Here is a 27883-nt window from a genome sequence, read left to right as displayed (position 1 = left end):
TGGGGGAAAAAACTAAAGGGGAAAAGAAGGAAAAGTGCCGTGGTGACTGAGCTACGGCAGATTCAGCTATAATAACCGGATCGCTGAGATATGCTAGTCACAGCCTGCATCTGATAAGTAGCCCAAGACCTTTCAGAAGTGTTTGCGATAAAGTTGTGCTTGTATCGCTTAGTAGGCGTTTCATTTGAATGTTTTGCAGCATTAAAGTGCAGGAATAATCAGCGCTTTTACCTTGAAGATCCAGCCTCCGCAGAAACTTGAAATTAAAAATACATTTAAAAAGTGGAGGAGTGGATATTTCTACGCCCTTTGCGTCCTGGTGACAGCGGTCAGGTCGCCTGCATGGACAGTTGTAGATCGTGTCTATACTTACGGTTAGGGCGAGGGCTATTTATCTAGTTACTTTGTAGCACGTCGTTGGAAAGAAGTGTTAAAAAGTTACACTCGATAGCGTTTTAATGGGAATATCTTAGAATCCGATTGCGGGGGGTAATTCCTCCCCAAGACTGGGAGCCCAGGCTCGCAGACAGATCCCCTTTTCAGCCTTTTAAGGGCAACTGCCTGCAACTGAGTTCTGGCGTCCGGACAGCTACTTGTGTTGCTTCGTTAATCGTGATTCACCTTTGATTCAGTCCGGCGGGGTGGGGGTCGCAAACTCTGCCAGGGGGGGAGGAAGTTTAAAAAGTAACTTTTACCGGCATGGGAGCCGCCTGCAACGCTTGATCGCAACCGGCCGCCTCACCATGCAGATGTCCCGGGGCCAGCTTGAAGCGCACCGACCATAAGTGGTACTGTGGTTAGCCGGACACCCCCGCTACCCATCCATCAGTGGATACAAGGAGCAATCAGTGGCCGCGCTAATAAAACTGGATACAAAATGGCGGCGTGGCCGGGACACATGGGATCGGCGTCTTGGTGTGTTTTGTACCTGCTCTCGTCGCTGGGGCTGCTGGCCGGATCCGGCTCCGCTTTGCTCTGTCCCACGAACTGCACATGCGAAGCGGACTCGGTGGACTGCGGCGGCCTGGGGCTGACGGACACGCCGCCGGAGCTGCCGGCCCAGACGGTCTCCCTGTGAGTGCGGACCGTCTGCGCTCTCCGTGTTTCCCAGCGGGGCAAGGGCTCTGGGTACCATGGTGCCGAAGTTTTTATATGTTTTATGGGTTTTTAATGGATGAATCCACCTTGTCTTGGTCCCAGGTTAATTTAAAACTGTGCGCTAAAATCGAGACATGATATACCTTTACAGACGTTTCACTATAAACCATGGTGGAGTTTAACTAAATCAATTTGTCTAACAGTACATCATAGGTTTCTATCCGTCACGGTTTCCGCCCGACATTATAAGGACGCGTATAATTGAATGTTGTTGGCAAATTAAATGTTTAATGCCGGTTTCTGCGGATGATGAAGGATTAATAATTTAAGATCAATCATTATGGTACCATATATTTTAGTTGTTTTATAAATCGATTTCGTTGTAGCTGCACACTGTACACTTGTGGCTTTTGTAACTTTTTGATTTATCCCGAAACTGTCAATTTTGCTAGATTCCGTGTGTCAGAAATATTACAAAACATATTACTGTTTCTAACCTGTGGGTTTGTCAATGTATTAATCTGTTGGACTAGTTTACGGATTATCTGCTGACTTGTCATCCTGCTGAAGGTAAACCCGTTTAAAGGAGGGGAATCAGGAAATTTCCAAATGTCAGTGTAACTGCGTTTAAAATATTATCAAATTACAGCCTGCTTTTGAATTTATATCTCTTTCCTCCAGGGAAGTTGACAGTGGAAGCCGCTTTTTGACATAAACTGATTTTTAAATTAAAATCTAAATGCTTATGTTAAATACGTATTCCTGGCCTGACAACCCCTGACATGACATGATTTTCCTGGAATAAGTTCCTCTTTCACTTTTCTGTCCCTTTAAAACCAAGACACTGGAATGTTTCGATGTTTGATGTTACTCCTTAGCGGCAGACATTCATCTAAAATGCCCCCCAAATCAGGAATAAGGCCTCTGTCCCGTTAGTTATAAGGCAAAAATGAGTAACCAGGTACCGATACGGATCCGTCTCCGTATCTTTGTCCTTGGCAATATTAATTTGTGACTTTGCTGCTCGAAGCCTAAATTGAATTTAATAGGCCTGAAACTTACAGTAAGCTGCTGGCAATGAAACTTCTGACCTTTTTTGTCTTTTTAACGGCCACGTCTGTATCTGCGGTCCTTTCGACGTTCGTTTTTTTTCTGGGCTAATTGCATAAGATAATATTAAGTAAATATGAAGTTTTAAGTGTTTTGCTAATTAGCATCGCTCCGTATGACCCGCAGACGCGCCCTTTCACCACTTTCCTGCCTGCATGGACGTTCTGGTGTTCCCGGGATTTAACGGGGAAAGGAGCGTGTGTGTGGGGGGGTTCCTTATTATAAATGATAGCGTTTTTCAGCAGTCGCCAGTTGGCTTTGGGGGAATGGACTCTGCTGGTTCGTATTGGTTCGGCGAACGGAGCGCCGGACCGGCTGCTTATTTTAGGGTCGCTGGAACAGCAGCCGTGGCCCCGCCGGTCTCCCTTCACCGCCGGCGGCCTTTGACATTTTGCCAGGCGAGTTATTGAAGGGCATAAAGTGTCCCTGTTATGTTTAGCACTGGTGGCTTCAGCACTGAGTCAAACCGTGTGACTGAGGGGATATTTATGCTCCGTGTCAAAGAAAACACGCTGACATTTTCCCTCGCATCCTGCCAATGCGAGCATAGGACCGAATGGTATTTATTAAGCACCGATAATGTAAACCAGTTATTGGGGTTTGCGGTCCTGCCCTTAATCATCGCCGATGAATGTCGAGAGGAACCGTAACTGTTGGTTTCGTTGTAAATTTGCACGAATATTTGGTTTAGGGTTGATATGCCCCCGGTGGTGGTTGTGGGGGGGGTGATGATGTTGGGAGCGCATCTGCGCTGAATCAGCCAGCGGAGGAATGACGCTTTTGCGTCGTTGCGAAGGCGGCTCAAACGCCATGCACTTGTCAAAATACTTTCCAGGCTTTGTCCCCCCACCCTGGTTATTAACGGCTCCCCTGTGACAGTACAGCTTCTGGGGTATTGTAGGAAATGAGGGGGTGGCATATTTCACGCAATCAGTGTGTTTAGAACCTGGAATAGGAAATGCCAGTGTAACGGATTGGAGAACAATAATGGCATTTTTTTTACCAGTTTTTTAATCAGCTGTAAATGCATTAAAGTTTTTTGTTTTTATTTGTAATCAACCGACTTGTCCTGAAGAGATTGCTCATTTTAAATGTGGTGAACAGAGCAGAACTGTAATATGCAATCCTTATTACTGGATTTGTTTTGTTTTTTATAGTCTATATGGCATTTGTTCACACGCAGGGTCATAAATCTGCTGGCTAGTGAGTCATCCATCTACTCTGTTTTCACTCTTACACTGTCTTGGTGCAGAAAGGCGCCCCATGTACTGTAAAGGACAGGAAGCCATTACAATGCAGGTAGCTGTTAGTTTTTTATTTATTAAAACCAAAATGCCCCACTTTGGTTGACCTCATTTTATGGAGAGGCCCTTGAGTATTTTTAACAAGTAGGTTAACAGTCCCCATGAATTTGTAATCATGCTGCTTGGGGTGTCTCCTGATAGATGTGTTACTATTAAAGTACTTTCTGGAATGCAGTAGGTGAGATGTGCCCCCCCTGCCCCCAGTATGTGATGTACTGCAAAAGCTTATTTGCATAGCTGTTTGTCTGCTTTTTTCGTCAGAAATAAACCACGCGCAGGCAGGTTTGCAATGACAGCCTATGACTTGGAATAAGGAAGTGAGCTGAATCCCGTCTGGATCGGACATTTCCTGAACGTTTTCCTGAATGAGCTGACTCATTTTTATGTCAGTTCTCTTCTTGTTCGGACTGGGACTGAGTGTTTTGGGTCTCTGTCTGCATGGGGAGGCACTGCCATTGAGTGGCTGTGGCTGAGCCGACTAGAAGGATTAATTAAGGTAACCCTTTACGAAGCTGACTGAAGTGATTCAAATCAGGATTTCTGGTCAGTCCCAGCAGAGAGTCACCAAGCAGAGCTGCTTCCACTTTCATGCATGTAGGTGTAAAGGTGTCAGACAGGCATTTCAGTGATGGTTCGTGTTTTCCACTCTTACCGGTTAATATTAATCATTGCTGATCAGGACGCGATGAAGGTGGTTTTCAGTTGCATATCAGGAGGTCCTCAAGCAAAGTTTTAAGACTTAAGTCTTGAATATAGCCGATTGATGTAAAAAATGGTGGATGACAAATTATGGTTTAGGGCTGCAGAACAGATGAGTATTGGGATATGTTACAGGTCGTGAGTCCTGCAGTCAGCCCAGACAATACTGATTTATAGGCTGATGCATAGCTGACGGCTTGGGAGCCAGAAATCGACATTCCTGAGAAATCTAGTAATTGAAAACAAAAGTGTGTGTGTCTCTCTCTCTCTCTCGAGCTCAAAGCCCCTGCCTTTGTTTCATCGGGTGTCTCTGAGGTAGCCCAAATAGATGAATCATTCGTGATTTCTGTACATCTGGTAAGAGTTGAAATCTGGAAAAGCCATTTAAAGCTCATGGGGGTGGGAGCACGGTGTGCCCGGAGCGGGGAGGCCCAGCCATAGCTGGCTGGCGGACACACGGCCAGGAGCGGGTGCAGTAGGGGACCCGTCGGGAGCGGGTGCAGTAGGGGACCCGTCGGGAGCGGGTGCAGTAGGGGACCCGTCGGGAGCGGGTGCAGTAGGGGACTGTCACTGTAGAAGATGCAGCTCTCAGTGGTCAAACCCATACTTTTGTGTTTCAGCTAATTAGACTCATAGTTTCCTTTGATAAATCCATCCATTGTCCAAACCACTTACCCTACTGGGTCGCGGGGGGTCCGGAGCCTATCCCGGAAGCAACGTGCACGAGGTCCAGGGAACAACCCAGTAGGGGGGGCAATTCTACTCCTACGGGCAATTTAGCAAGTCCAATTAGCATCAGCATGTCTTTGGACTGTGGGGGGAAACCGGAGTAACAGGAGGAAACCCCACGACGACATGGGGAGAACATGCAAACACATGTAACCCAAGTGGAGACTCGAACCTGGGACCCAGAGGTGTGAGGCAACAGTGCTAACCACTGCACCACCATGCCGGCCCCCAGTGCTAACCACTGCACCATCATGCCGCCCCTTCCTTTGATACACTTAATTATTATTTAGTGTGTTTATCTGCAGTTGAAAAGTGTATTTACTAGAAGCCAGAACTAGTTAACTGCCTTTTGAAGGTACATTCATCACAAAGAATATTGTGTTCTTGGTGTTTTAAATGAGGCTTTTTTTGGTAAAGCCAGTTTGTGGGTTTGTCACTGATTAAACAAAGTCTTTTATTTTATTAACTGCGTGAGAGGACCTAGCAGCCATCTGGATGGGAGCGGAGCGTCTGCTGTTTTTTGGTGTTCTTCTCCGGTGGGGGGGCTCCCGGCCAGTATAGTGGCCCCTGTGTTTTGCACCTTGCCCCAGGCGAGCCCAGACCCTTTGCCCCCCACCTCCCATGTACTCGGACTGCACATTTCTGTAATAAACCGGCTCTGAGGGTCAAAGGCACATATGCTTTCAACATGTTACTCTGCAGTTTCTGGATTTGGTCAAATGTATCTTTTAATTATGTATGTGTGCATGCATAATGCAAACGCATGATTTCATATGCATGCTCAACTTCCCGCCTGAATGAGCCGCATATATTAATGCTTGTTGCATGTCTGCGCACAGCTGAATCGCGAGTCCGCCATGACGCGAGCTGCATTTTACTGGTTTTCTCATATCGACTTTACACGTGACTGTTAAGCGCCCTTTGTTATTACTATGAAAGGTAATGTTTAGTACTGCAGAAATTGAATATAAACACACAGAACTATTTGCAAATGAAGTGATAGGGTGTCCAGTTAGGTGATTTGGTGTTATAATGTGTTTTAAAGTGTTAGGGATCTTCTAATAAGATTAAATGGATCAAAGACTAATTATGATTTTCCCCATAAGAAATAATCAGTTGCTTCCTGATATCTGAGCCTGTGGTATTTGAACGGTTTCTAGGAACTAGTTACAGTCGGGTAAGCTGGTAGTGTATTGAGTTTTTAATTCTTGTGTAGCCTGGTTACATTTGACGCGTTTGGATCGTTTCGCCTGTGAGAAGCGTGTTCCTGTGGTCACGTGTCCTGTCCCGTCACGTCGCCATTCGGTAAATGTCACTTTATGATGGGAAGAACCGAAGACCGGGGGAGGGGCCTCCCAGGCTGGGATGGCGTGCTGCTTTACTGCCTTGCCTGCTCCCCGCAGAGGGTTATTCTTTGACTAGCTGATTACTGTTTAAACTGGGGGTGTGTACGGGTATAAAAGAAGCCGCAGTGTTCCACGGCTGTCGTAAGGACGTGCCGCTGACATCATTTCACACTCTCAAAGACTGAAGTTCACGCATCGCTTATCAGCGATATCAGATAACCTTTACCTCTGGAGGCCTCAACCCGCACCCTACGTGTGAGTTTGTAGCGTTGTGATGTAAGACAACATCTCCTTAATGAAAGGTGAAAGGGAATGGATGGAACCTCCCCCTCCCTGTCTGAGTGACATGGTGTTGATGGCAGCCTTTGTGGCCATTTATTTGTATGAACTTGAAAGTGAAAACATTTTTCTGGAAATTCCTGATGGTAGCCTGAACATGGACGGTGCTTTTTTTCTTTCTTTAACATATTGACCTGAAAAGGAATCAAGTTGTAACCTGTCTTGGGTCGTGTGACAATGGCAAATTTATAAGCCTGGGTGTCCTGTAAAAGTAAGGGCCAAACACAATGCAGTGACTGGGCTGTTACTCCGAGTCTGTTCTGCCTGCTCACATCGCGTGTCCTGCCCCGGGGGATGTACGCAGATGCTTCCATGCAGAGCCTCTCTCTCTCTCTCGAGATATAACTTTCTCTAGAAAAACAGGACTAGCTTGCTTTAAGAGCACAGATCCGTCACTCGCTTGTTGTTCGTTTTCGTTCGGCCAGAATTACAGCAGCTGTCGGGTCCTGTGTTGAACCATGTCCAGTGTTTTGAGTGCGGATTAAGGAAGAATTTTCTTGTTTTATTTGTCATTTTATAAGGAATGTGTGCCGCACTGCGCCCTGGAGGTGCAGGTGGATGCTGAGGGCGGCTGTCTCTGGCATGTATTCGGCACAATGGGTTCACCCATCCAGAGAGGGCCAGAGTAATTGCTCTGGGCAGGTTTACAGTAGGGAGGTGTGAACAGCTCATTTGTCTGTCTGAGAAGTGGGGGTAGGGGGCAGGCATAGTGGCAGATTGGGGTCATGCTGGGCGTGGGGGATGGGGCATCCGAGAGATCCCGTTCTCGGGGACCCCAAAGCTGAAGGACAAGGGCTGAGGGCTGGACCTGGCGCAATAAGCGGTATTCAGCGGGATCCTATCCCCAACAGAAAACACATGAGCCCTTTTTTTCATTTGTGGCGCGTTGTGGTAATTTGTTACAGTCACCCCTCGGCTTCTATGGAATACGGTGGGATTAGTTTCGGCCCAAAACGGCCCAGCCTTCAGAAATGGAGTCTTTAAGGCTTCTTAAGCCTTGAAAATAAAATAACACTGAAGTAATGAAACAAATTTCAGGTAGCTTTTGACTTTCACAGAGCCGTACTTCAGAGGCAAATCTGCAAGGCCTGGTGGCTGCAGACAGACATTTGAACCATGAAAGAGTTGTCAGTTATGAAGATGTGTGCAAGTACAAGACTGAGAACCCGACTCTCATTGTAGGGGCTGGATACTTTGCAATCATACTTTGTTTTGACAGTATATTTCTTACGCTTTTTGCCTGCCTTTCCTCTGAGAGGCTCTTTTCTATCCCAGCTGGTTTCCAGGCTTGTGGTGCAATGAGAAAAGCTGCTATTTAAGGGTTTCTGTTACCGTTTCCTTGTTTCGGAGTAAAGGGCCGTGCGCTGACCCAGCCTCCGCTCGCTTGACCCGGTCCCAACTGGGCATTTTCACTGGGTTGTCTTAAAGTATTATGACAGCCTCCTTCAGCACATGTTCTGCCTGCCAGTCAGTGGCCAGAAAGCCAATATTAATGTGAAACTGGGACTTCTGTTCAAATAGGAAGGCGAGAATCAGAGAGGAGGAGGCAAAAATGCTTACTTTCCCAGTGAATCATGGGCTTTTTTGAAGGGCTACAATTTTAATCGAAGTCTTTGTAGTGGTCTGGTAGTGTCGCGACCTGATTAGCAAACTGCTTGACCTCATGCTAAGGCAGTTAACTCGCTGATTATATGTTTGTGATTACACGTTTGTGATTTACATGCTGTTATCTTGCATCATGCCTCCCTGATTCAGATAAGCAGTTAAAAGACGGATGCATATCTTGCATGTATTGTGCTCAGATTAGGAAAATGTCTTTTCCTTCAACTGTAGCTCAGATGAGTGAACGAGTTAGACGACTGACTCTTTGTTGGGTTGAGTCGGGTCCTGGTAGTTTGTTTCTGCTCTTAGCATTGAACTGGTTTGAGAATTTGCACATGCCCCTCCAGGAATTCGGAAGGACCACTTTTGGACGATATTTCTATGCTGTTTTTTCACCTCTTAAAATACTTATCATGTCCGGGAACCTATTCTATTAAAGCTGCATACTGAGTGATGATTGGAAGACCCCATTTGAGGAGCTCCCGTTGTTTATCGTGCTGCATTTTTAAACACGGGTGTTTAGATTCTGTGACATAGTCCAGGGTTTGCCGGGTTGTGATTGTGGCTACGGCAAATGGCAGCCTCTGCCTTCTACGGTCCCTCGGCTGTTACGCAAAGCAGCATTTTTGGACTAATTGTCAGCCGAGTGACCCAAGATGCCTTCAGTTTTTGTTTGGCTTGTGTGTTTTGTTGTGATTGGGCTGCCGGGACACTTGATTTTAATCCAGAGTTCACTGCCCCACGTCACTCTCCTTCCTTCCTCCTCTCCCTCGCTCCTTCGGCTTTGCCAGATCCTGTGAGTTTCTGGGCATGACGTCCTTCGTTATAGTCAGCGGCGGACTTCGGCAGCACGCTAGAGGGAGGTGAGCTGCGTTATCAGCTTGCGTTCGTGATGTAGGTGTCAATTGCAGCAAAGTTCCCGATAAGGCTTTGAAAACCAAGCCGAATGGAAGGGAAAGGAAGGGAAAAAAGAGAGTTGTGTAAACAACACTGGCGCTGGGCCGTCACGGCCGGCGACGGCTCCAGGTGTGGCGAGGGGAGGGGCTTTCCTTCATGCCCCGATAAAGGCCAGAGGTTTGTGTGTTCTGACAGCCCGTGGTTCGCGCTTCTGGCACGATGGCGGCATTGGCTGGCACACTGGGCATGGCCTTTTCCGCCATCCCTGCTGCGTGTCTGCCAACTCCTGCTGAGGCCAGCGAGAGCAAGGCCTGCAGTTCCTCAGAGGTGCTCGCCATCACTACAAATGTTTTTTTAAGCAGAACGTAGTGCAGATATGTCCCTTGACAAGTAGACTGTTTGGCTGGCAGACCGTAACTGTGCTGTAGGGGAGCTGCTGTGTCACCTCCTCTCCGATGTCCCTGGCTGGTCCTTGTCTCAATCATAGGAAGGAAACTTCTTCAGATTAGATTCTTATTTAAAAGAAAGTGCAAGTTGGGGGTTGGGCTCAGTGAATCTGTGCTGGAGGTGTCATGACCAAAGAAACTTGTCAGATGAAAGGCCACCCTGCACTTTGTGTTTACCCAGTAACCCTGGATAGCAGGTCATGGGTTACTTGTGGGATTGTCTAATTCTGTAGGTCTTGAAAAATGCACAAAGCGAAGCTAGCAGCCTCACTTACGCGTTTCATATGGAACTGGTCTTTTGGGGGCCCTTGGTGGCTCTCATTGGTTACAGAAATCACAGCAGAGCAGTGTGGTTATTTTATGTTCTGTTGTGGTCTCTGTGAAACCGCCCCCCTCCCCAACCTCCGGGCCACTTCCTTCTGTGCAGTGAGGTAGTGATGGTTGAAGAGGATAGAAGCTGTAAGGGGGAGTTTAGAGATCAGGTGTGCCTACAGTAGATCGGTGACGCTCAGCTGGACGTGAGGATGCCGTCTCAAGCCACTTGATGTGCCCAAAACAGCCCTGAATGCACCTGTGTGTTCAGGTTTTGGCTCGTTTTCAGGTGAACTCTCTGGAATCGAAGGTGCCACATGTAGAATGAAACTGCAGGTCATTCTGTGGCGTGTCTTTAAGTGGAACTGTCCCTGTTCAGGTTATGTGATGGGCTTTCTCCATAGCAGGGTCCCAGGGGATGCCTGGTGAACAGGTGCATGAACCAGCCAGTGCTCACTAAGGGGAAAGAGGCAGGACCACACTACCGTTGCCCATAAAAGGGTGAATATGACCTGAGGTAGCAGATAAACATGGGTATCTGGAGTCTAGCTGGGTGGCAGCAGTGATGTGTTTCAGCAGTTAGAAGCCAATATTTTCTTTGTTCTTGGCTAAGCTGGTATTTTGGTTAAAATGATTGTTGTACCTCATTCTGAGTGGCAGAAGCTGTGAGTTCAGGTTGTTGCAGGGTGATGAAATGGACTGGCTCCTGTCTTAACATGAGGAATGCATCGTTCTGACTCAAAGTAGCATGATACAATGTGTCAAATAATGCATATCATGGAAAATTGTCCATTTTCATTCTGCCCTGGATCCAATCTGGACGTGCAATGCAAATGTCATTACGAGAGGGCTGAGTGTGAAATTGGGGAACTTTTTGTGAGATGAGGCCCCTCTGGGTTCACCTGAAGCGAGCTGATGGTCCCTGTATCACAGCCCCTGACTTGCGGCTCCATATCATAGGCCCTGTAGCCCTGCCCAGGCCTCCGTTCCCACTGTAACACAATCTCCAGACAAATTGCACTTTTAATTCCAGTTACAGTATGGATACAGACTCGGCTATTAAATGCACCACTGGGCTGAATTGCTGATGGCTTTTCATAAAGACAAACGCCTCTTGGCTCCGTTGGAAATTGATACGTGCTGCTGCAGTGCCGCTATTGATCGAAGTCCCCCCCCACCACCAGGCCAGATGGGGATATTGGGCGGTTGTGGTCCCATGTGTGAGCCGGCCTGCCTACTTCACTGTGAGCATTTGTGCTGAAGTGTACAGCCCCCTCGCACCAGGGACGGGGGTGGGGGGGTTAGCTTGCCTTAGACGGGGGCTCCGGAACCCTAGGCTGGCAGATTCATGGAGGAAAAGGAAAGCCGTCAGCTCTCCAATTATTCCCTCTCCTCATCCAACAGAAACCTGAGCCACAACAAGCTGAGGACAATCGATGCCGCAGCCCTCTCCCTGCTCTCTGGCCTGCGTGAGCTGTAAGTATCCAGAACATCTCTCCCTCACTCTCCCCCCCCAGCTGGTGGTTTGGTTGCCCCGCCTACCTGCCCATCTTCATTACCGAATCGATCAACAATAGGCAACTAATCCATTGACGCTCCTCTTCATGGACTTCCTTATTGGTTTTTTTAAAAGTGATCCTAAATGACTGGGGTTTGGGGGCAAACATCTGCTCAAATGGTGTCCCTCGGAGGAGTGTTCTGCCCTTTTTAAAAAGAGCAGCAGGGTCCAAGTGAAGTCGTCCTAACAGCTTTCCTTGCAGGATGACTGGTTTTTGAAAGCATATTTGCACTCATACTGGCGGCTGTTTGAATTTGCCCTCTCGCTCTCCCTCCCTCCTGCTTCATTATATTGTCTCTTAAATGGGGCGAGCGGGTGGCTCACTGTTCGTTCATGCATTTGTCACTTTGAAATGAAACCAATTGGGAGGTAAAGAAGCACTTTTCTATTTTAAGCTCCCCTCATCGCCATTTGACACCAGTCAGAAACCAGTGTTGTAAATATTTTATACCGAGATCAGGTCCATCTGGGGCTGGGAGCGCTGGCTCTCACACCGAACCCAGCGCGCTTCTCATGCCTGCACTGCCGCGTCCTGCCTCGCCTTGCATGCGTGTCCCTTGGCCCTCATTTTTCCTCATTGTCTTCCACAGGCACCTGGACCACAATGAATTGACTTCGATCCCATCGCTAGGAGCTGTGTCCAAAAATATTGTGTCCCTTTTCCTGTAAGTACAGCTGAGCCTGGGTCAGCGTTGGTGCTGATGGATTGCTGTGCGTGTGGCTTTTTCTTTGGGGAATATCAAACGTGACCCTCCCCCCTCCCCCTACTTTTACATGTAATCACAGCAGGTGTTGAACCTTTATCCTGATGTTTTGTGAATTCTCTTATTGGTTATTTCTTGAGTATACAAGGTATGCTCAGGTATACAAATAGTGGTGAGTGGGCTGGTTTTAGTAAATGTAGATGCTACTGTTGTGTGAACAGGACTTATGGTACAGCCAAGCGTTAGTAGAATTGGGTTCTGTATGAAGATGAGCCCATATGCAAAAGGTATCACAGTTATGTGTGCCGGGAATAACCGGAAAGGATTACCATGGTGATGGGCTGGCCCCCCCATCCTGGGTTGTTCCCTGCCTCGTGCCCATAACTTCCGGGATAGGCTCCGGACCCCCCGCGACCCAGAAGGATAAGCAGTTTGGAAGATGGATGGATGGATGGATGGATTACCCTGGTAGGAAAACTGTGAAAAGAGCCGCTCTTCCTATAATTCCAGGTGTCATTTTTAAATCCTGCTCTGCTGCTTCCGGTTTTTTATTATATACCTACGGTTGGTTTGTTGGCCAGGACCCTGTTGGAACACCTGTGGTCTCATGTCTCCTGAAGGCCTGACTCACCCACAGCCTTGCTAAGTGTTTCCCAGGCCCCCCAGGGGGAATGTGCATACCTCATCTATGCCTCAGTCTTTCCCAGCCAGAGGCTTCCAGGGGAATTCTGGCATCTTAGTCAACGGGAGCTGAGCCACAGGGTTAGGGTCCTGTCACGGTGACGGCCTGTGGGCCTGGTCACATGTCATGGTCACATGTCAGGGGTTGGAGCAGCGCTTTGAACCTGGGGTTTGACATGTATAGCAATGATGAATCTGAAAGACTGATGGACTGTGTGTGCCATAAATAAGCATGAAGTATGTGTCTGTGTGTATACCATGAATGTGAAGGATGGTTTATGCTGTGTATGCGTATAGCGTAAATAAGGTAAAGGTGAATATGAAGAATGGTATAGGTTGAAAGTGTATCCCATGAACAAGGTGAATATGAAGGATGGTATAGGCTGTGTGTGTATACCGTAAATAAGGCGAAAGTGAACATGAAGCATGGTATGGGCTATGTGTTTATACCGTAAATAAGGTGAATATGAAGGATGGTATAGGCTGTGTGTGTGTGTGTGTGTGTGTGTGTGTGTGTGTGTATACCGTAAATAAGGCAAAAGTGAACATGAAGCATGGTATGGGCTGTGTGTATATACTAAAAATAAGGTGAATATGAAGGATGGTATAAGCTGTCTATACTCTAAATAAGGCAAAAGTGAATATGAAACATGGTACAGGCTGTGTGTGTATACCGAAAATAAGGCAGTTTGACATTATATACTGAATATACTAAATAACAGATAGTATCCATAATAATTTGCAGTATTATATATTCCTGTATGTGTTTGGGTGTACTTGCTACATCGGTGCTCAGTACAGGATGGAATTGCTTTCAAACATGGGCTCACGCGTGAGAAAACTGGTATAAATAAGCTGGCCCAAATATCACTTCCCGACACTGGTCCGGGTGTCCTGACACGGGCTGCTTTTTTCGGACTGGTTGGATGCCTGTTGCTACGGAGCGTGGAGGTCCCGCCTCGTGGCAGGAAGGTGCAGCTTCCCTGAAAAGACCACAGCTGGCCCTGTCAGTCAGGGTGCTGGTGGAGGGTTTGCTGGGTCAGGGTGACATCAGGAGCAGACACGGGGCAGGCTCGTGGAATCTGTCCTGCTGGTGTTGCCTCACTGGCTGGTATGCAGCAGGACGGCAGGCCCCTGTGATTAGGGCAGCTGGAACTCTGCAGCTGGACAGTGGCCCTGCCTTGGTCTGGCCTGGCCTCACCTGCCTGGTCCCACTGGCAGCAGAAGCTGCTCTCCGACTGAGCCATTAGCATCGTGCACGGTGCAGGGGCAGCCGGTCAGGTGGGCCCGCCTGTGAACCAGCCCCCCATTTGGGCCTGCTTGTTACTCGGGGACACTCCTGTGGAAGTAACATGAGCAGGAGTGCCCCCCCCCCCATTCCCCAGTTCATCTGCAGGTCTTCTGATTTAGTCGTTGTGTAGTTTTCCAGGAAGATAATCACACTGTCAATCAACTTGTCTGTTCAACTGGTCACTGCATGGGAGGTGGGGGTTCAGAAGATGAATAAATTCCAGGGTGGGGGGAGGCTTTCTGCTTCTCTACAACACAGGGTTCCTCTGCATTTTGTCACCTGCAGCTTTCATACATCTTCATCCATTAGCAGAGTGAGGGTTTGGCTAATGCAGATTCACCTCCCCTTAACGGGTTGTGCTGTGGTTTAACCGAGATCTTTAAAGTTAATTGCAGTAGCGGGTGAACTTGAACTGGTTAAAGGAATCTGCTTTGGATCCGTGTATCAGATCCATTCGGGTAGTTGTGAGCGGACCCTGTTGCCCACACTGACGGGATGAAGCACTGTGACATGGTGTAGTTTCCCAGGCTTGGCCGCAGCTGTTGTCCCCCAGCCTGGCTCTGCAGTTCAGTGTGACGTCAGGACCCTGACTGTGTGCGGGAACAAACATTCTGTAAGGCTCAAGTTCCCGCAACCCCTGACGTCTCTGGTCGGGTTCGTCTCCTTTTAAAATAAATCCACAAATAAACTGTTGACTCAGGTGGGCCTGGGCTGACACCCCGGAATGCGCATCCAAAAACGGCGAGAGAGATTAGCTCCGGGGGTCATGGGAGGCTGAGTCTAATGCTAGGCTATAGGCTAATGCTAATCAATCCCTCACCATCCCCGCAACGTGATCAATACCCTTTTTTTTTTTTTTTTTTTTACCTTATGTGGACCAATATAAAGGAGAACATTTCTAAAAAATCTGTGACTGCAATCAAAAAAACTATAAAAATGCAAAAACATTTGTATTTTATTTGGTTACTTATGGTTAGGGTTAGGGCTGGGTAGGGGTTAAGGTTGTCAGACTTAGCATTAGCATTTTTTCCCATAGAAATGAATGAGCGGTCCCCACAAAGATATGGTTATAGGTCTGTCTGTGTGTGTGTGCGTGTTCAGTTGTGTATTGTAGAAGCATTTATTTGGGCCTGGCCTGGCAGAGAAGTGACCCAGGAGTTACAGGTCATTTGCATGGGTGGGGGGGGGGGATTATGGAGGCTGGGTCATGCTGCGCTGATGGTATCATCAGAAAGGGTACTAGCTTTTCATCTCGGTCTATGTGACATTGACCTTTGGAACCTTTTGGGATGGAGCTACTCACGCCAGCATGCGCCTTGCACAGAGGGGAATTCCACGGAGGGGAAGAGATCAGCTCCTTCCCATCGCGTCCTCAGTGGTGCATCATCAGTAACACCAAAATAACCGGCAGATGTGGGGATCACGGCCCTGTGTGAGCAGGAAGCGTAAATACCGGCGCGATATTTTTACTTTCCTCGCTTCCCATGGTCATGAGGACAGTTGGGCCTGGAATTAGAATCGAGTTCCGGGTTCGAGAACAAAGCCATCGACACAACTCTGGAAAATGGGATGTGTCTGGAAAACTGGACTCGATCTGGAGGTCTCCCATCCAGTCCTGAGGACCCCATCTGTTACACTCTGACTCCGGCATGGTTTCCGCCATGGAAAACTGCAGCAAAGACATTCTTTACACCATGTGCCAGGAGGGCAGTGGCAGGAGATTGAGAGCCACGTCTGACAGCGTGAAGTAGGTTAGCGTCCATGTTGACATGCCATGCTTGGTGTTTGCTTTCGGTGATGCTAGCCTGACTGATACGCAACTGAACAGAATGGATTCGTAATGCAAGTATATGCTAATTATGCAATCATTTGATGGTAACATAAGATGGGTATTCCAGCGATGATAATGGCGATGAGGCAGGCAGACCAAATGGCGTTGCTTGTCGCGAGTTATTGGCTGTTTCTCTACTTGCACCACTCTCGATCTACGATAATACTAATCTTGGTGGGTTTGTCTGTTTGTACAACTTCAGACCAGGAATCGCAATTTGGCCATATCTGACACTACCCAGGACTGAGGGTTCTGCGCTCCCATAATCGGCACAGGGCCGTGACAGACCACCTGTCTGCCTTTACTCAGTACTGGCTCTTGTTCCATCCTCTCCAAGGAATCACAACAAAATCCAGAGCATCGACGGTCCCAGCCTGCAGAACCTCACTGCCTTGGAGACACTGGACCTGAACAACAACAAGGTTTCCGAGGTCCGCGCCCGCTGCTTCCCGGCCGGCCTGCGGATCAGAGACCTGTAAGTGGCCTCTCCTCGACCCTCTGGCTCCCCACATGGACACCAAAGCCTCCAGCTTGCTGTCTGTAGCTGCCATGAATATCTGAACCCTGCAAACATGGCTGTACACATCTTTCGATTTCGACGATGAGGAAGGTTGACTCTCTAGGCTTTCTACCTCTTTCTGGTCCCCCCCGCCAAGACTGACACTGTCTTCTGCTTAGGTACCTGGGCAGCAACAGGATCAGCTATGTGGAGCCTGGTGCCTTCAGCAGCCTGTCGGGCAGTTTGCAGGTGCTGAGACTGAACAGGAACAGGATCACGCAGCTTCCTGTCAAGGCCTTCCAGCTGCCCCAACTCATGCATCTGTAAGTGTCACATTCCCCCCCCCCCCCCCCCCCCCACCTCGGGTGACTGTGGTCAGGCGGGGCTCCGTGGGGGGAGCCCAGACCCAACAGGGGCCTCACCTTTGTAAACATCGGGGATACGGGGCGGCAGGGATGTTTCCCAGGAGGCTGTTTTTGGAGCCCCCCCACACCCCCAAGGCCCCCTGGCACGTGTGGCCCTCAGCCTGTGCAGAAACACACATGGTTCCTGTCAGCCATCCTGAGTGCGAATGGTCTGATCCGCTCAGCCCTGATGTCTGTTTATAACTTTGCTTATAAGGTCGTCCTTAACCAGCGGACCCGTATACAGACCTGCTTATATGTACTCGGGCCATTCAGGCCCCTGGTATCACGTGTCGTCCCGTCACCCGGAACACAAGCTCCTGATCCCCAGCCTGACAGGCCACCGAGAGAAGGGGGGGTGCGTGTGACGTGTGTGTGATGGCGTGTGTGATGGGTGGGGCGCCCACTGCTCTGTGTCCCTGTCTTGCTTAACACGCGTCTCTCTGATCAGGGACCTGAACCGGAACCGGCTGCGCCTGATCGAGGGCCTCACCTTCCAGGGGCTGGATGGCTTGGAGGTGCTCAGGTTGCAGAGGAACGTCATCGGCAAGCTGACGGATGGTGCCTTCTGGGGTCTGGCCCGAATCAGAGTGCTGTGAGTGATTGCCCGATTCCCGATTGCCCCATTCCACTGCTGCCTGAATCAGCGGCACTCCTGGGCTGTGAACGGACTGTGATGGTGTAAGGCATGGCGATTCCAGGTCCTAACTGTGAGCATGTGACCCCCAGTGACTTGCAAAACAACAGCCTGACGGAGGTGAACAGTGGCTCTCTGTACGGACTCACCGCCCTCCTCCACCTCTTCCTCGACCACAATTTCATCTCGCATATCAACCCTGATGGCTGGAAGTTCTGCTCTGGCCTCCGTGAGCTGTAAGTCAGGTGTCTTTTTGTTAACCACCACTCCAACCGCACCCCCCCACGTCAGCAGCATAGAACTGTGATTGGTTGTGGCTAGATGCTGGGGGCCAGACAGCCAGACAGTGGTTTTTGGCTGTCAGCGGTGGGGGCTCTCACATCTGCTGCTGGGTGGGGGGTGCACTCCTCTTAAACGGGTGGGAGGCGGGACTGTCAGGAGTGTGCAGTGCCCTGGGGACAGTGCGGGGGCGGCTTCTCTGCAAAGCGCATGTGGTGCTGCACATCTGGGCTGTATTTAACATGGCAGTGAGTGTGTGGGGGTTGGGGGGGGGGGGGGGAGCACCTGTGACATGCTAGCCCCTTCCCCCACACCGACAGGACCCCTCCCTTAGCGAAGCCCTCATTATTACATTCTCGGTAAGATGATCTAGTAGCTGATTGGCAGAAGCGTGTTGCCTTTGGCTGCCCAAGCACACTGAGCTGGGGGGGACCATCGCTGAGAAGGGGGGGCATGGCCAAGGGCCATCGCTGTGGAGGGGGGGCATGGCCGGGGGCCACTCTTTGAATAGCCCCCCAGAATATGACCCTGGGCTTTATTAGGCTGAGCTTCAGAGGTGACTTACGGCGCACGCAGGCTGGGCCAGTGGTATGTGGGGAGGGACCCCGGACTGCCCCAAAGTGCCCCCCTGGGTCCTAATGCCTGCCCCTGTCTTGCAGGAGTCTGTCCCACAACAACCTGACACGGCTGGACGAGGGCAGCCTGGCCGTGCTGGGAGAGCTGCAAACCCTGCGACTGGGGCACAACTCCATCAGCCACATCACCGAGGGCGCCTTTCGCGGGCTCCGTGCCCTGCGACTGTTGTGAGTCCCCGGCTCGCTCACCCGCCCACACCAGCAAGGAGTCGCTGTGAAATGCACGCTGCAAATGATCAATGCGGGAACTGGGAAGATGTCCTGGAAAGAGTGTCCTTCCTTTTTAGTCATTATCACCCAATTCCCGAGCTCCTAGACCCCCCCCCCCCCCGCCCCCCATTGTGTCGAGGCGAGGAGTCAGTCCTCACGCCTTTTTGGCTGCAGATCCAGCAAGAGAAAAGAATGAGGCCTTTGCTTGTGCTGTGAAGGTTTTCTTACAGCAGGGCGACACGCTGAGCCTTATATGGACTCAGAGGGGGCGGGACATATGGGGTGGGAGGGGCCAGCATCTGAGAGGCCTCTCTGTTTAACCTTCTCCCCGACCTTTTTCCCAGTGCTCCTGGCTTTGTCCCTTGCCCTCTTGTCCTGGCCATCTCTCCCTCCGAGGGGCTCTGGCAAGGGTGGGCGGGGGGGGGCACTGGCTGGCTGGCTCCAGAACCTGCTGAAAAGGGAGCCCGGCAAGTTTTAATCGGGCCCCGCCGTTGGCTGGACCCGCGGGATCCTGTGGTTGGGCGCTAAACTGCCGAAATGGCAAGGCATTCAGCTAGGGGAGGGGACTGATTAACGGGCCAGCAGCTATTCACGCCCAGCCGGCCGGCAGGAATAGGAAATTGGCAGGATCAGGCCTTCTGCCCAGAAATGGGGCAGGGATACAGAGACCACGCCCCCTAGGGCTGCCCCGTAGAAGGTTCCAAAAAGACAGTGAGCCGCTGCATGCTTTGAGCCATGATGCTCGGATGGATGTCCGGTACCAAGCGAAGCCTCTCTGAGCTTAAGCGCACTGCTAACATGCTAAGCTGACAGACCCCAAGCTCATTCAAACCCTCCTTCCTCTGTGCAGAAAACTCTTGCTTTGTCCTGGTCCCAGGCTGTTCAAACGCTCCCTTAATTCAGCAGGGCTGGTGCCTTTGATTGTTTAAGGTTCAGAGTCTCTGTCACTCTGCTGTGGCCACATTGGCTTCCAGCATGCGAATGAAAAGGCGAAAGCCTGGCTCGCCCTGTTTGGACCACGGTGAGTGCCCGGGTGTTGGTGTGCGGTGTGAGTTCCTGCCTTCTCTTGTGTCTGATAAATCAGCGTACTTAATGCACTGTGCTGGGAGGCCTCCTGTCAGAAGCTCGGGTTCGGGGACGAGGGAGGGGCCATCTCTGCCCCGACCGATCTCCGTCTCGAAGTTTCCAGGAATGGATCCAAAGCCAGCAGGCGGCTGCTGAATTGTTCCTCTCTTCTCTGCCGACAGGGAGCTGGATCACAATGACATCTCAGGCACAATAGAGGACACCAATGGGGCCTTCTCCGGCCTGGATAGCCTGACCAAGCTGTGAGTGTCCCGCCGTTCCCCGCTCTTCACGCCATTCTGCCCGCTGCCGGCCTGCCATTGTTCCTGCCCTCTGTCTCCCGGGGAGACTTTGGGACGCTATTCAAAAACATCTCGCTGAGTGCAGAGGGGGCTCTCACTTGTGGGATGCCCTTGCTTGGACAGGCTGAAAAGGCTTTCAGAGCTCCACCTTTGTTTCCATTGAGCTGTTCTCCATCCTAGGCAGGCGGTGTGCAGGCGGGCTGGCCATGAGGCACGGCCATGAGGCACAGCCATGAAGGAAGTCTTGCTGTTATGAAAGGGCATATTTAAAATACAGGCAATTCAATAGTCTGCAGTCCTCATGTTGGTGCATGGTATGGTTGGTATGGTGATTGTAACCTTGATAACAATGCATACGCCCTTGTTTTTACCATGTGTGGCCTGCCTTTGCTGTACTAGTGGGGGGTACTGGAGGTTAAAGGGAGGTGGAGGTGGGCCTGCTGGGGCTTTGGGTGAGGAGATCGATGGCCCACTGATAACAGCCTGGCTCTCCCAGTTTCTTGGTTGTGCCTACAGGTGACGAGTGACTGATCCGCTTATTACCTTGTCATATATCGCTCCCCCCCCCCCCCGTGTAGCATGTGAGCTCACATACCTTCAGCTTCACCAAAGATATCTGAGCAGATCTGATGGGGAGGCACATGCAATTGGGGGCTGAGATCGAGAAGGGGACGCTCTTTCAGAGTGCTAACTCTGCCCCAGTGGTTGGGTTAGTGGTCGGCTGCTCTTTCCTGTGGCACAAGCGTCCTCACTGACTGCTGGTGCTTACGGCTGGTACCAGCCCTTCTCGGCTGGTCGTTCACCTCAATGAGAAGCATATACATCTGTGGGGGCATTGATGACGTTACAGATTAGTCCCTTGACCCCAGTGCACAGTGGGGAGATGTTATGCTGGAGGTGGGGTCAACCCAGTCAGGATGAATGGAGGCGTTTGTGGAGGGGGGGGGTGGGCTTGGCCCCTGATCCTCCCGGAGAGACATGGGTGGTTTTTGGGAGCCCGACCCGACCCCCCCCGAACACAGCCCTGAATCAGGGGCCTGTTTCCTAGCCTAGTGAGGGTCCCCATTGAATGGTAGGGATTAGACCCCAAGAAGGCTTGTTCCCTGCTTGAAGCCAGACTTGACAAGGCCACTTTCCTTAAGTTAGAAGCTGTGCCGGCCCATGTGACCCGCCGGACATGGCTCCTCCCTGTCGTCGCTGTTAAATTCTAATAAAGATAAAAGTGGGCTTTGCAGCTGGCACGGGCCCTCGGCTGCCTAATCTCCACACAGTTCGCATTTCCAATACCTCAGACCCCTCTTATCAGATTCAGACCAACTAATTGTGCTTTTTTCTCTGCTCATGCCCCCGCCCCCCCCATCTTCCTGCGCTCTCCCAATTTTGCCGGGACCCCAAATGTTTGGAAACCACAGGACTCTGTTTGGAAACAAGATCAAGTCGGTGGCTAAGAAGGCTCTGGCGGGCCTGGAGGCCCTGGAGCACCTGTGAGTATCCCAGAATGTATCCCAGAATGCCGCACTGCTCGCGGCTGCTCCAGGGGGCTGCTAGTCATTTAATAGTGTCTTTGTAAGATGAGAAGGCGGCCAGTTTCTTGGACCAGCTGCTTTCCTCGCTCTTGACACCCCCCCCCCCCCCCCCCCCAGGTGCAGGTTATTGACCACATGGTCACTTTTTTCATAGAGGAACTGGACAGCATATTAGGTGTTTTGCAGACCCTGCCTGCGTTTTTTGACACATCTGAATACGTTACGTAGAGATTAATGGTGAAGTTTTTGTAAGTCTAATGGCTCAAAGTGAGAGGACTGTGTGTTTTGGTGTCTCCACAGCAACCTGGGCAGGAATGCCATCCGCTCCATCCAACCGGAAGCGTTCGGCAAGATGAAAAGCCTCCGGGATTTGTGAGTCTTCTGCATAGTTTCCCTGGGCTGTGTGCGTGACCGCGGAGGTGATATAGACCGTTGTAGAGCATGCCCACAGATGACTGGTCAGAAAGGGCCAGACTGGGGGCAGTCAGTGCTCTGGTAGGTGGGGGGGGGGGGGGTTATCCTGCCAGCGGATGGTACTGGCTTCCTCGACAGTGCAAGCCGCTGCATCTTGAACAGTTTAATATATCGCTTCATAATAACTTAAGCTGTTTGTGGGGGGAGATAATTCCGTGTCAAGTTATTCATACCGTCTGACTTCCTGTGGCGGGGGTGATAACCTCATAGGTTTACAGTTACTGGGGGGGCAGGGCTGGGGGGGAGGCGTAGTCATTCTGCTGGGGGTGGGGCTGAGGGGGGCACCCCAGCTTGCGGGCCCCAGCCAGTTTTCCCAGCTCAGTTCCCAGCTGTCTGTGTTGGGCACGTCTGATTCCTTCTTTGGCTCACGTTGGTTCCTCCTTAAGAGGTTCCTCATGACTTTACTCTGCTTGCCACCCCCACCCGCAGGCAGATCCAGAGCGACAGCTTCCTGTGCGACTGTCAGCTGCGCTGGTTCCCTGAGTACCTGGCAGCAAGGGGCCTGCAGGCCGGGGTGGAGGCTGACTGTGCCCATCCGGAGTCCCTGAAGGGCAAGAGCATCTTCGAAGCACAGGCAGACAGCTTTGTGTGTGGTGAGTGCAGGGTCGGTGCCCTCTGTCTTGGCGGGCGGTCTCCAACGAGTCCGGGTTGTACGGCTAACGAAAACTAACCCCCCACCCCCACCCCCCAGTGGACCTACCCAAGCCGCAGATCACGGTGCAGCCAGAGACCACGGTGGCAGTGCTGGGCAAAGACGTGCGGCTGACCTGCACGGCGGCCAGCAGCAGCAGCTCACCCATGACCTTCGCTTGGCGCAAGGACCAGGAGTTCCTGCGCGAGGCCGACGTGGAGAACTTCGCGCATGTGCGGGCCCGCGACGGAGCCGTGATGGAGTACACCACCATCCTGCACCTGCGGACCGTCTCACTGGCACACGAGGGCCGGTACCAGTGCATCATCACCAACCACTTCGGCTCCTCCTACTCCAACAAGGCCCGGCTCACTGTCAACGGTGTGTACTCTTCGAGAATGGGAAACATGTCCGGGACCGGGACATGTCCACACTGGCTGTGTGGACTTATAAAAGGGTCCCAGACCCGCAGTAAGAGTCTGTCTGCCTGCCTGCCTGCCTGCCTGCCTGCCTGCCTGCCTGTCTGTCTGCCTGCCTGCCTGCCTGCCTGCCTGCCTGCCTGCCTGCCTGCCTGCCTGCCTGTCTGTCTGTCTGTCTGTCTGTCTGTCTGTCTGTCTGTCTGTCTGTCTGTCTGTCTGTCTGTCTGTCTGTCTGCCTGTCTGTCTGCCTGTCTGCCTGTCTGCCTGTGTGTGTGTGTCTGTGTGTGTGTCTGTGTGTATGTCAGTCAGTGTGGTTTACACTTAACTTCCACATAACTTGCATTTTTCCCAAAGAAGTATCTTTTAAGCTTGTGATTTATTGAGCTGTGTGAGGAGCGTGGTTAAGCCTTTCCGGACCGCGGACTGGCCCCGGCTGGCAGCTCTGCCTGCCCTGCGGCCGGCTTTGGCCAGATTGCTCCCGTTTTGAAAAAGCTCTTTATTTGGTTGGAATTTGGAACAAATTGATTTGCCGGTGGAGCCTTTGCTGACATTCCCGGCAAATGTCTGCCCGGCACGTGGGGGTGTGGGTGGATGGGTGGGGGCATTGTGATTCCGGGTCCGGAGTGGCGTATTCCAGAATTGGGTGGAGTGTGCGAGTTTGACGGTGTGTTGCTGGGTGCAGTGCTGCCGTCCTTCGTGAAGATGCCGCGGGACATCACCATCCGAATGGGAGCCACGGCGCGGCTGGAGTGCGCGGCGCGGGGCCACCCGGCCCCTGTCATCGCCTGGCAAAAGGACGGCGGCACTGACTTCCCGGCGGCGCGCGAGCGGCGCATGCACGTCATGCCCGACGACGACGTCTTCTTCATCACCGGCGTGAAGGCGGAGGACATGGGCGTGTACAGCTGCACGGCACAGAACACAGCAGGCACGGCCTCCGCCAACGCCACGCTCACCGTGCTGGGTAAGCGCCCCCCCCGCCGCGCTGCTGAGGGGATGGTCAAAACTCCCTGGGATGGGGGCTTCGCAGGGGGGTGACTGCTGTGGGTCTCGGGTCCCTGCATACGGTCCATGCTTCGCACTGAGCTCAGTCCTGGTTCAGCCCCCCTATAAACCCCCCATCACGCCTTTTGACCTTTGCCCTGGAGGGCGTTAATTTGATGTCTTATAGGGATTTTATTATTTATTTCAATTGTTTGTTTGGTCCCAGGCTTGCAGAATTCATTCTGGGTGTAGATCCTACATCCAGTTTTTGCTTGTTCTTTTCGCACTACAGTGGTCTGGCGCTAAACCTTATCGCAGGGTTTTGACACAATCTGTACTCAACCTGTTGCTAGGTCCCTCTCCCCATTAACATCTGTCTAGAGTTAACTGAGGGGGGGTGCTGTTGAGTGGCCAGAGGGGGGTATGTTCTGAGCCCCTCCTGCGTGTTTGTGTGCAGAGACCCCTCACCTAGCTCAGGAGCTGGAGGACCGCAGTGCTGCGGTTGGGGAGACAGTGGCACTGCAGTGCAAGGCGCTTGGCAGCCCTCCTCCGAAAGTCACCTGGCTGAAGGGGGAGGAGCTTCTGCGTGTCACCGACCGGCACCATTTCACGCCCGGCAACCAACTGCTGGTGATCCGCGGTGTGGTGCCAGAGGACGCCGGCCGCTACACCTGCGTCATGTCCAACGCGCTGGGCACCGAGCGTGCCCACAGCCAGCTCACAGTGCGCCACTCAGCCGCCTGTGGTACCCACGCCAGCCGTCCCGACAGCGCTGTCGCCGTGGGCATCATCGTGATCGCCGTGGTGACCAGCATCGTCGTTACCTCGCTCGTGTGGGTCTGCATCATCTACCAGACGCGGAAGAAGAGCGAGGAGTGCAGCGTGACCAACACAGGTGAGGGCCGGGGCTGGGCCAGCGTGCTGTCATGCACGATGCAATCATCATGCAATCACAATACTCAGAGTCCACCATACTCATAGCAGGGCATGTGGTCTAAATAGCTTATAATATTCATGAAGTCGCAATACTTATAGACCACTATACTCATAGCAGGGATATTGATCAACATAGCACATAATGCTTAGTCACAATACTCAGAATCCACTCATAGCTAAGTTATATATAATGTAATCACGTTTAAGCAGAATGAAGGACTGACTAGACTTTGACTCACCTACTGGTAAGTGTGTGTGTGTGTGTGGGGGGGGGGGGTGCGTGCATGTACACGGTTTTACACTCAGGTGTCCTGCTTGGTAACATAACCAGTCCTGCTGTAGAATAGCACTGTCGTCAGACAGTAACGTGAGGTGTAAGAGTCGTATTTGACTTGACAGTATTTCTGATGCGGCTGTAGCCACCCGCTTGCATACCTGCTCCTGATTGGGGGCATATTGAGTGCAGACTGCCTGCGATTGGTACAGACGGAGGCTCTTAGTATTGAGCTGGGACACGATACTGTCCTACTGAAGCACAAACCAATGCTGGAATGGTGAGGCAGCTCTGGATGTCGGTCATCTGACGGTCTCTGGTCCTCCTCCTCACACAGATGAGACCATCGTGCCCCCTGACGTCCCCAGCTACTTGTCCTCGCAGGGCACCCTGTCCGACCGACAGGATGTCTGCATCCGTGTGGAGCCTGGAAGCGGGCCCCAGCCCAACGGGCACCTTGATGGCCCTGGTGAGGAACCCTAACCGCACCCCCGATTCCTCAAAGCCTGCTTTAGAACTACGGAAACTGGTTATTTGAATCTTTTACTCAACTGCCAGAGTGTTACTTTGTCATCAAGCCTCTTGAATGGAACTCTTCCTGTCTGTAGCTCGCGATCTGCTTCGTTTGGGGGGGGGGGGGGCGGGCGGCGGCAGTGTTTCTTCCCGCTGACAACGGCCGTTTCATTTCCCTTCAACTTCCTCAGCTTTCACTAGCCCCATCGTCTGCCCAGAGTTCCTAGAAAATGTCAACAGTTACTCCCAAGACCCGACCTACGTGCCTCAAGGCCAGCGAGCCGTGGATATGGGATATCTGCAGGACCACCACGGCACAGGGTACAGGCAGTCCAGGCGGGGGGAGGCCGGGGCCCCCAGTTAGGCCAGCACTGTAACGGCGAACCGGGAGTCAACAGGGAAGTTCACGCTTCGGTGTTTCCTAGCAACCACGACAGAGTGACATCAATCGGCCAAAACTGTGACAGAAAAGGTTTGTGTTACGAGAACCATTTCCTGGCTGCTAAGGTGTCTAGTTTACCCCTGACAGCCTTGAACCCTACTGCTGTAGTCCTTCAGCTTGACATCTTATTTCCTGTCTTCCAGGCCATCCTGTGAATGGGGGTAACAACATCACTGCCCCTCACCACGGTCTGCACCACACCTATTGACGAGTCCTTTCATAAACCGGTCAAGCTAGGGCCAGATGCCCCAAGTTCGCCAGATCCCGGGGGGCGAGTCTGACCTGAGACAGGCCCTGATATCCAACGGACACCCGGTGCAGTCGTGCGATTCCCCCAACGGCGAGAGCGCCCCTCTGAGACGTGCCATGGACTGAGCGCGTGGAAACGGGGGCACCTTGTTTTTCCCCTCCTTTTGCACTGAGAACTGCTACCTCGACTTCGAAGTGCCCCCTAGTGGCCTGGCGAGGGCGCGGCTGAAGCTTGAGGCCCGAGCTTGTGTGGGTGGTGTCCCGCCTGAGCGTTCCTGCTGTACATACTTACCGAGATCTTCCCATGGGAGGCGCCGTTTCTAGATGGAGATGACCTGCATTTGAAGCATGTGAATGTGGCCGGTGGTGTACAGTGGGAGGCGGAGCGGACTAGTTGTGCCTGTACATAAGATTTTTCATATATGTAACTTTTACAGAGAGTATTTGAGTCTATTCAGTGCATGTGAAAGAACGGAGTGGTGATAGTTTTTTTTTTTTTAAACTGCTCTTTTTTTGGTTTATCGAGTGTCTCAACTGTGGTGCCTTATTGCATGAACAAAAACCGTGAAGCCCCCCCCCCCCCCCCCCCCCCCCCACCGCGTGGCTGTTGACACCCCAGCGCCCTCATCCGGCTCTTATTTGCACTTGATAGCACTCAGCTTGGCCTCATGTCCCAGCTGCCATTCTCAGCTTTGTGTATGAAGGAAGGACTCAGCTGATACTTATTTCCAGAAAGCGTGGTGAGGTGGGATCGTCCACTAGTGACGCTGCGTGTCTCAAGCACTTTTGTACTAAGGATAAAGAACTAAAGACATAAAAAAAAAGCAAAGGTTTAAATAATGCAAGCGTACTGTACTGGGAGTGTCTATTTCAGACCGTGCTGGTGTGGGGAATAACCTGCTTCTTTGATGCCATGACGTAATATGGAGGATCTTTTACCTCTGGGTGGGCGGACTTTGCCGGAAGCTGCTTGGGTGGGCGTCGGCTACCTGTGGCCGGGCTCCCGGACGGTCCATATGGGACATGCTAGGCGTGTGTGGAGCCCCCTGCAGGGCAAGAGAAACACTTCTCCAGAACCCTAAAGGAAACAGACTGATGAAGTGCCATTCCGGAACTTGCCGGAAGCAGGTGCTAGTGCCACTTTTTGTGTTGGAGGGGGGAGGGGGGCTATTCGTGAGGCGCATTCCCTTCAATGGTAGGGGAGTGCAGACGTGCCCGCCTGAGCCGCTAAAAGCCCCCCGCCCCACCTACCCAGCCTGGATACCAGCATGAACTTGGGAAGGTCCTCTTCAAGTGAAGGGATCAGGTGACCATCTGGTTCTCTATCGGTACAAATCTATTTATTTATGTGAACTTTGAAAGCTGTTGTACCGTGAAAATGCTCAAAAGATACTGTGTCCATTAAAGTCACATTTATTACTCTAGATTCCAGCTGCTCATTTGGACAGAGAACATCT

General features: G+C 51.5%; 1 protein-coding gene across 1 annotated transcript; it reads left to right on the top strand.

Annotated features, from left to right (window-relative positions):
• lrig1 (leucine-rich repeats and immunoglobulin-like domains 1) lies at positions 1–27850 on the top strand. Its single transcript, XM_049023022.1, has 18 exons — positions 1–1074; positions 11287–11358; positions 12031–12105; positions 16285–16422; positions 16626–16769; positions 17302–17445; positions 17580–17723; positions 18426–18569; positions 19859–19939; positions 21391–21462; positions 21805–21876; positions 22408–22571; positions 22670–22990; positions 23711–23992; positions 24470–24907; positions 25560–25691; positions 25927–26207; positions 26321–27850. The coding sequence occupies exons 1-17, from the start codon at positions 878–880 to the stop codon at positions 26097–26099; spliced, it is 2793 nt and encodes a 930-aa protein (XP_048878979.1). The 5' UTR covers positions 1–877; the 3' UTR covers positions 26100–26207; positions 26321–27850.
• Positions 27851–27883: the final 33 nt, after the last annotated feature.

This window comes from Brienomyrus brachyistius, chromosome 8 (assembly GCF_023856365.1).
Source record: "Brienomyrus brachyistius isolate T26 chromosome 8, BBRACH_0.4, whole genome shotgun sequence".
Taxonomy (NCBI): Eukaryota; Metazoa; Chordata; class Actinopteri; order Osteoglossiformes; family Mormyridae; genus Brienomyrus; species Brienomyrus brachyistius.
Note: the sequence above shows the minus strand (reverse complement) of the source record. Positions and strands in the feature narration are given on the sequence as shown.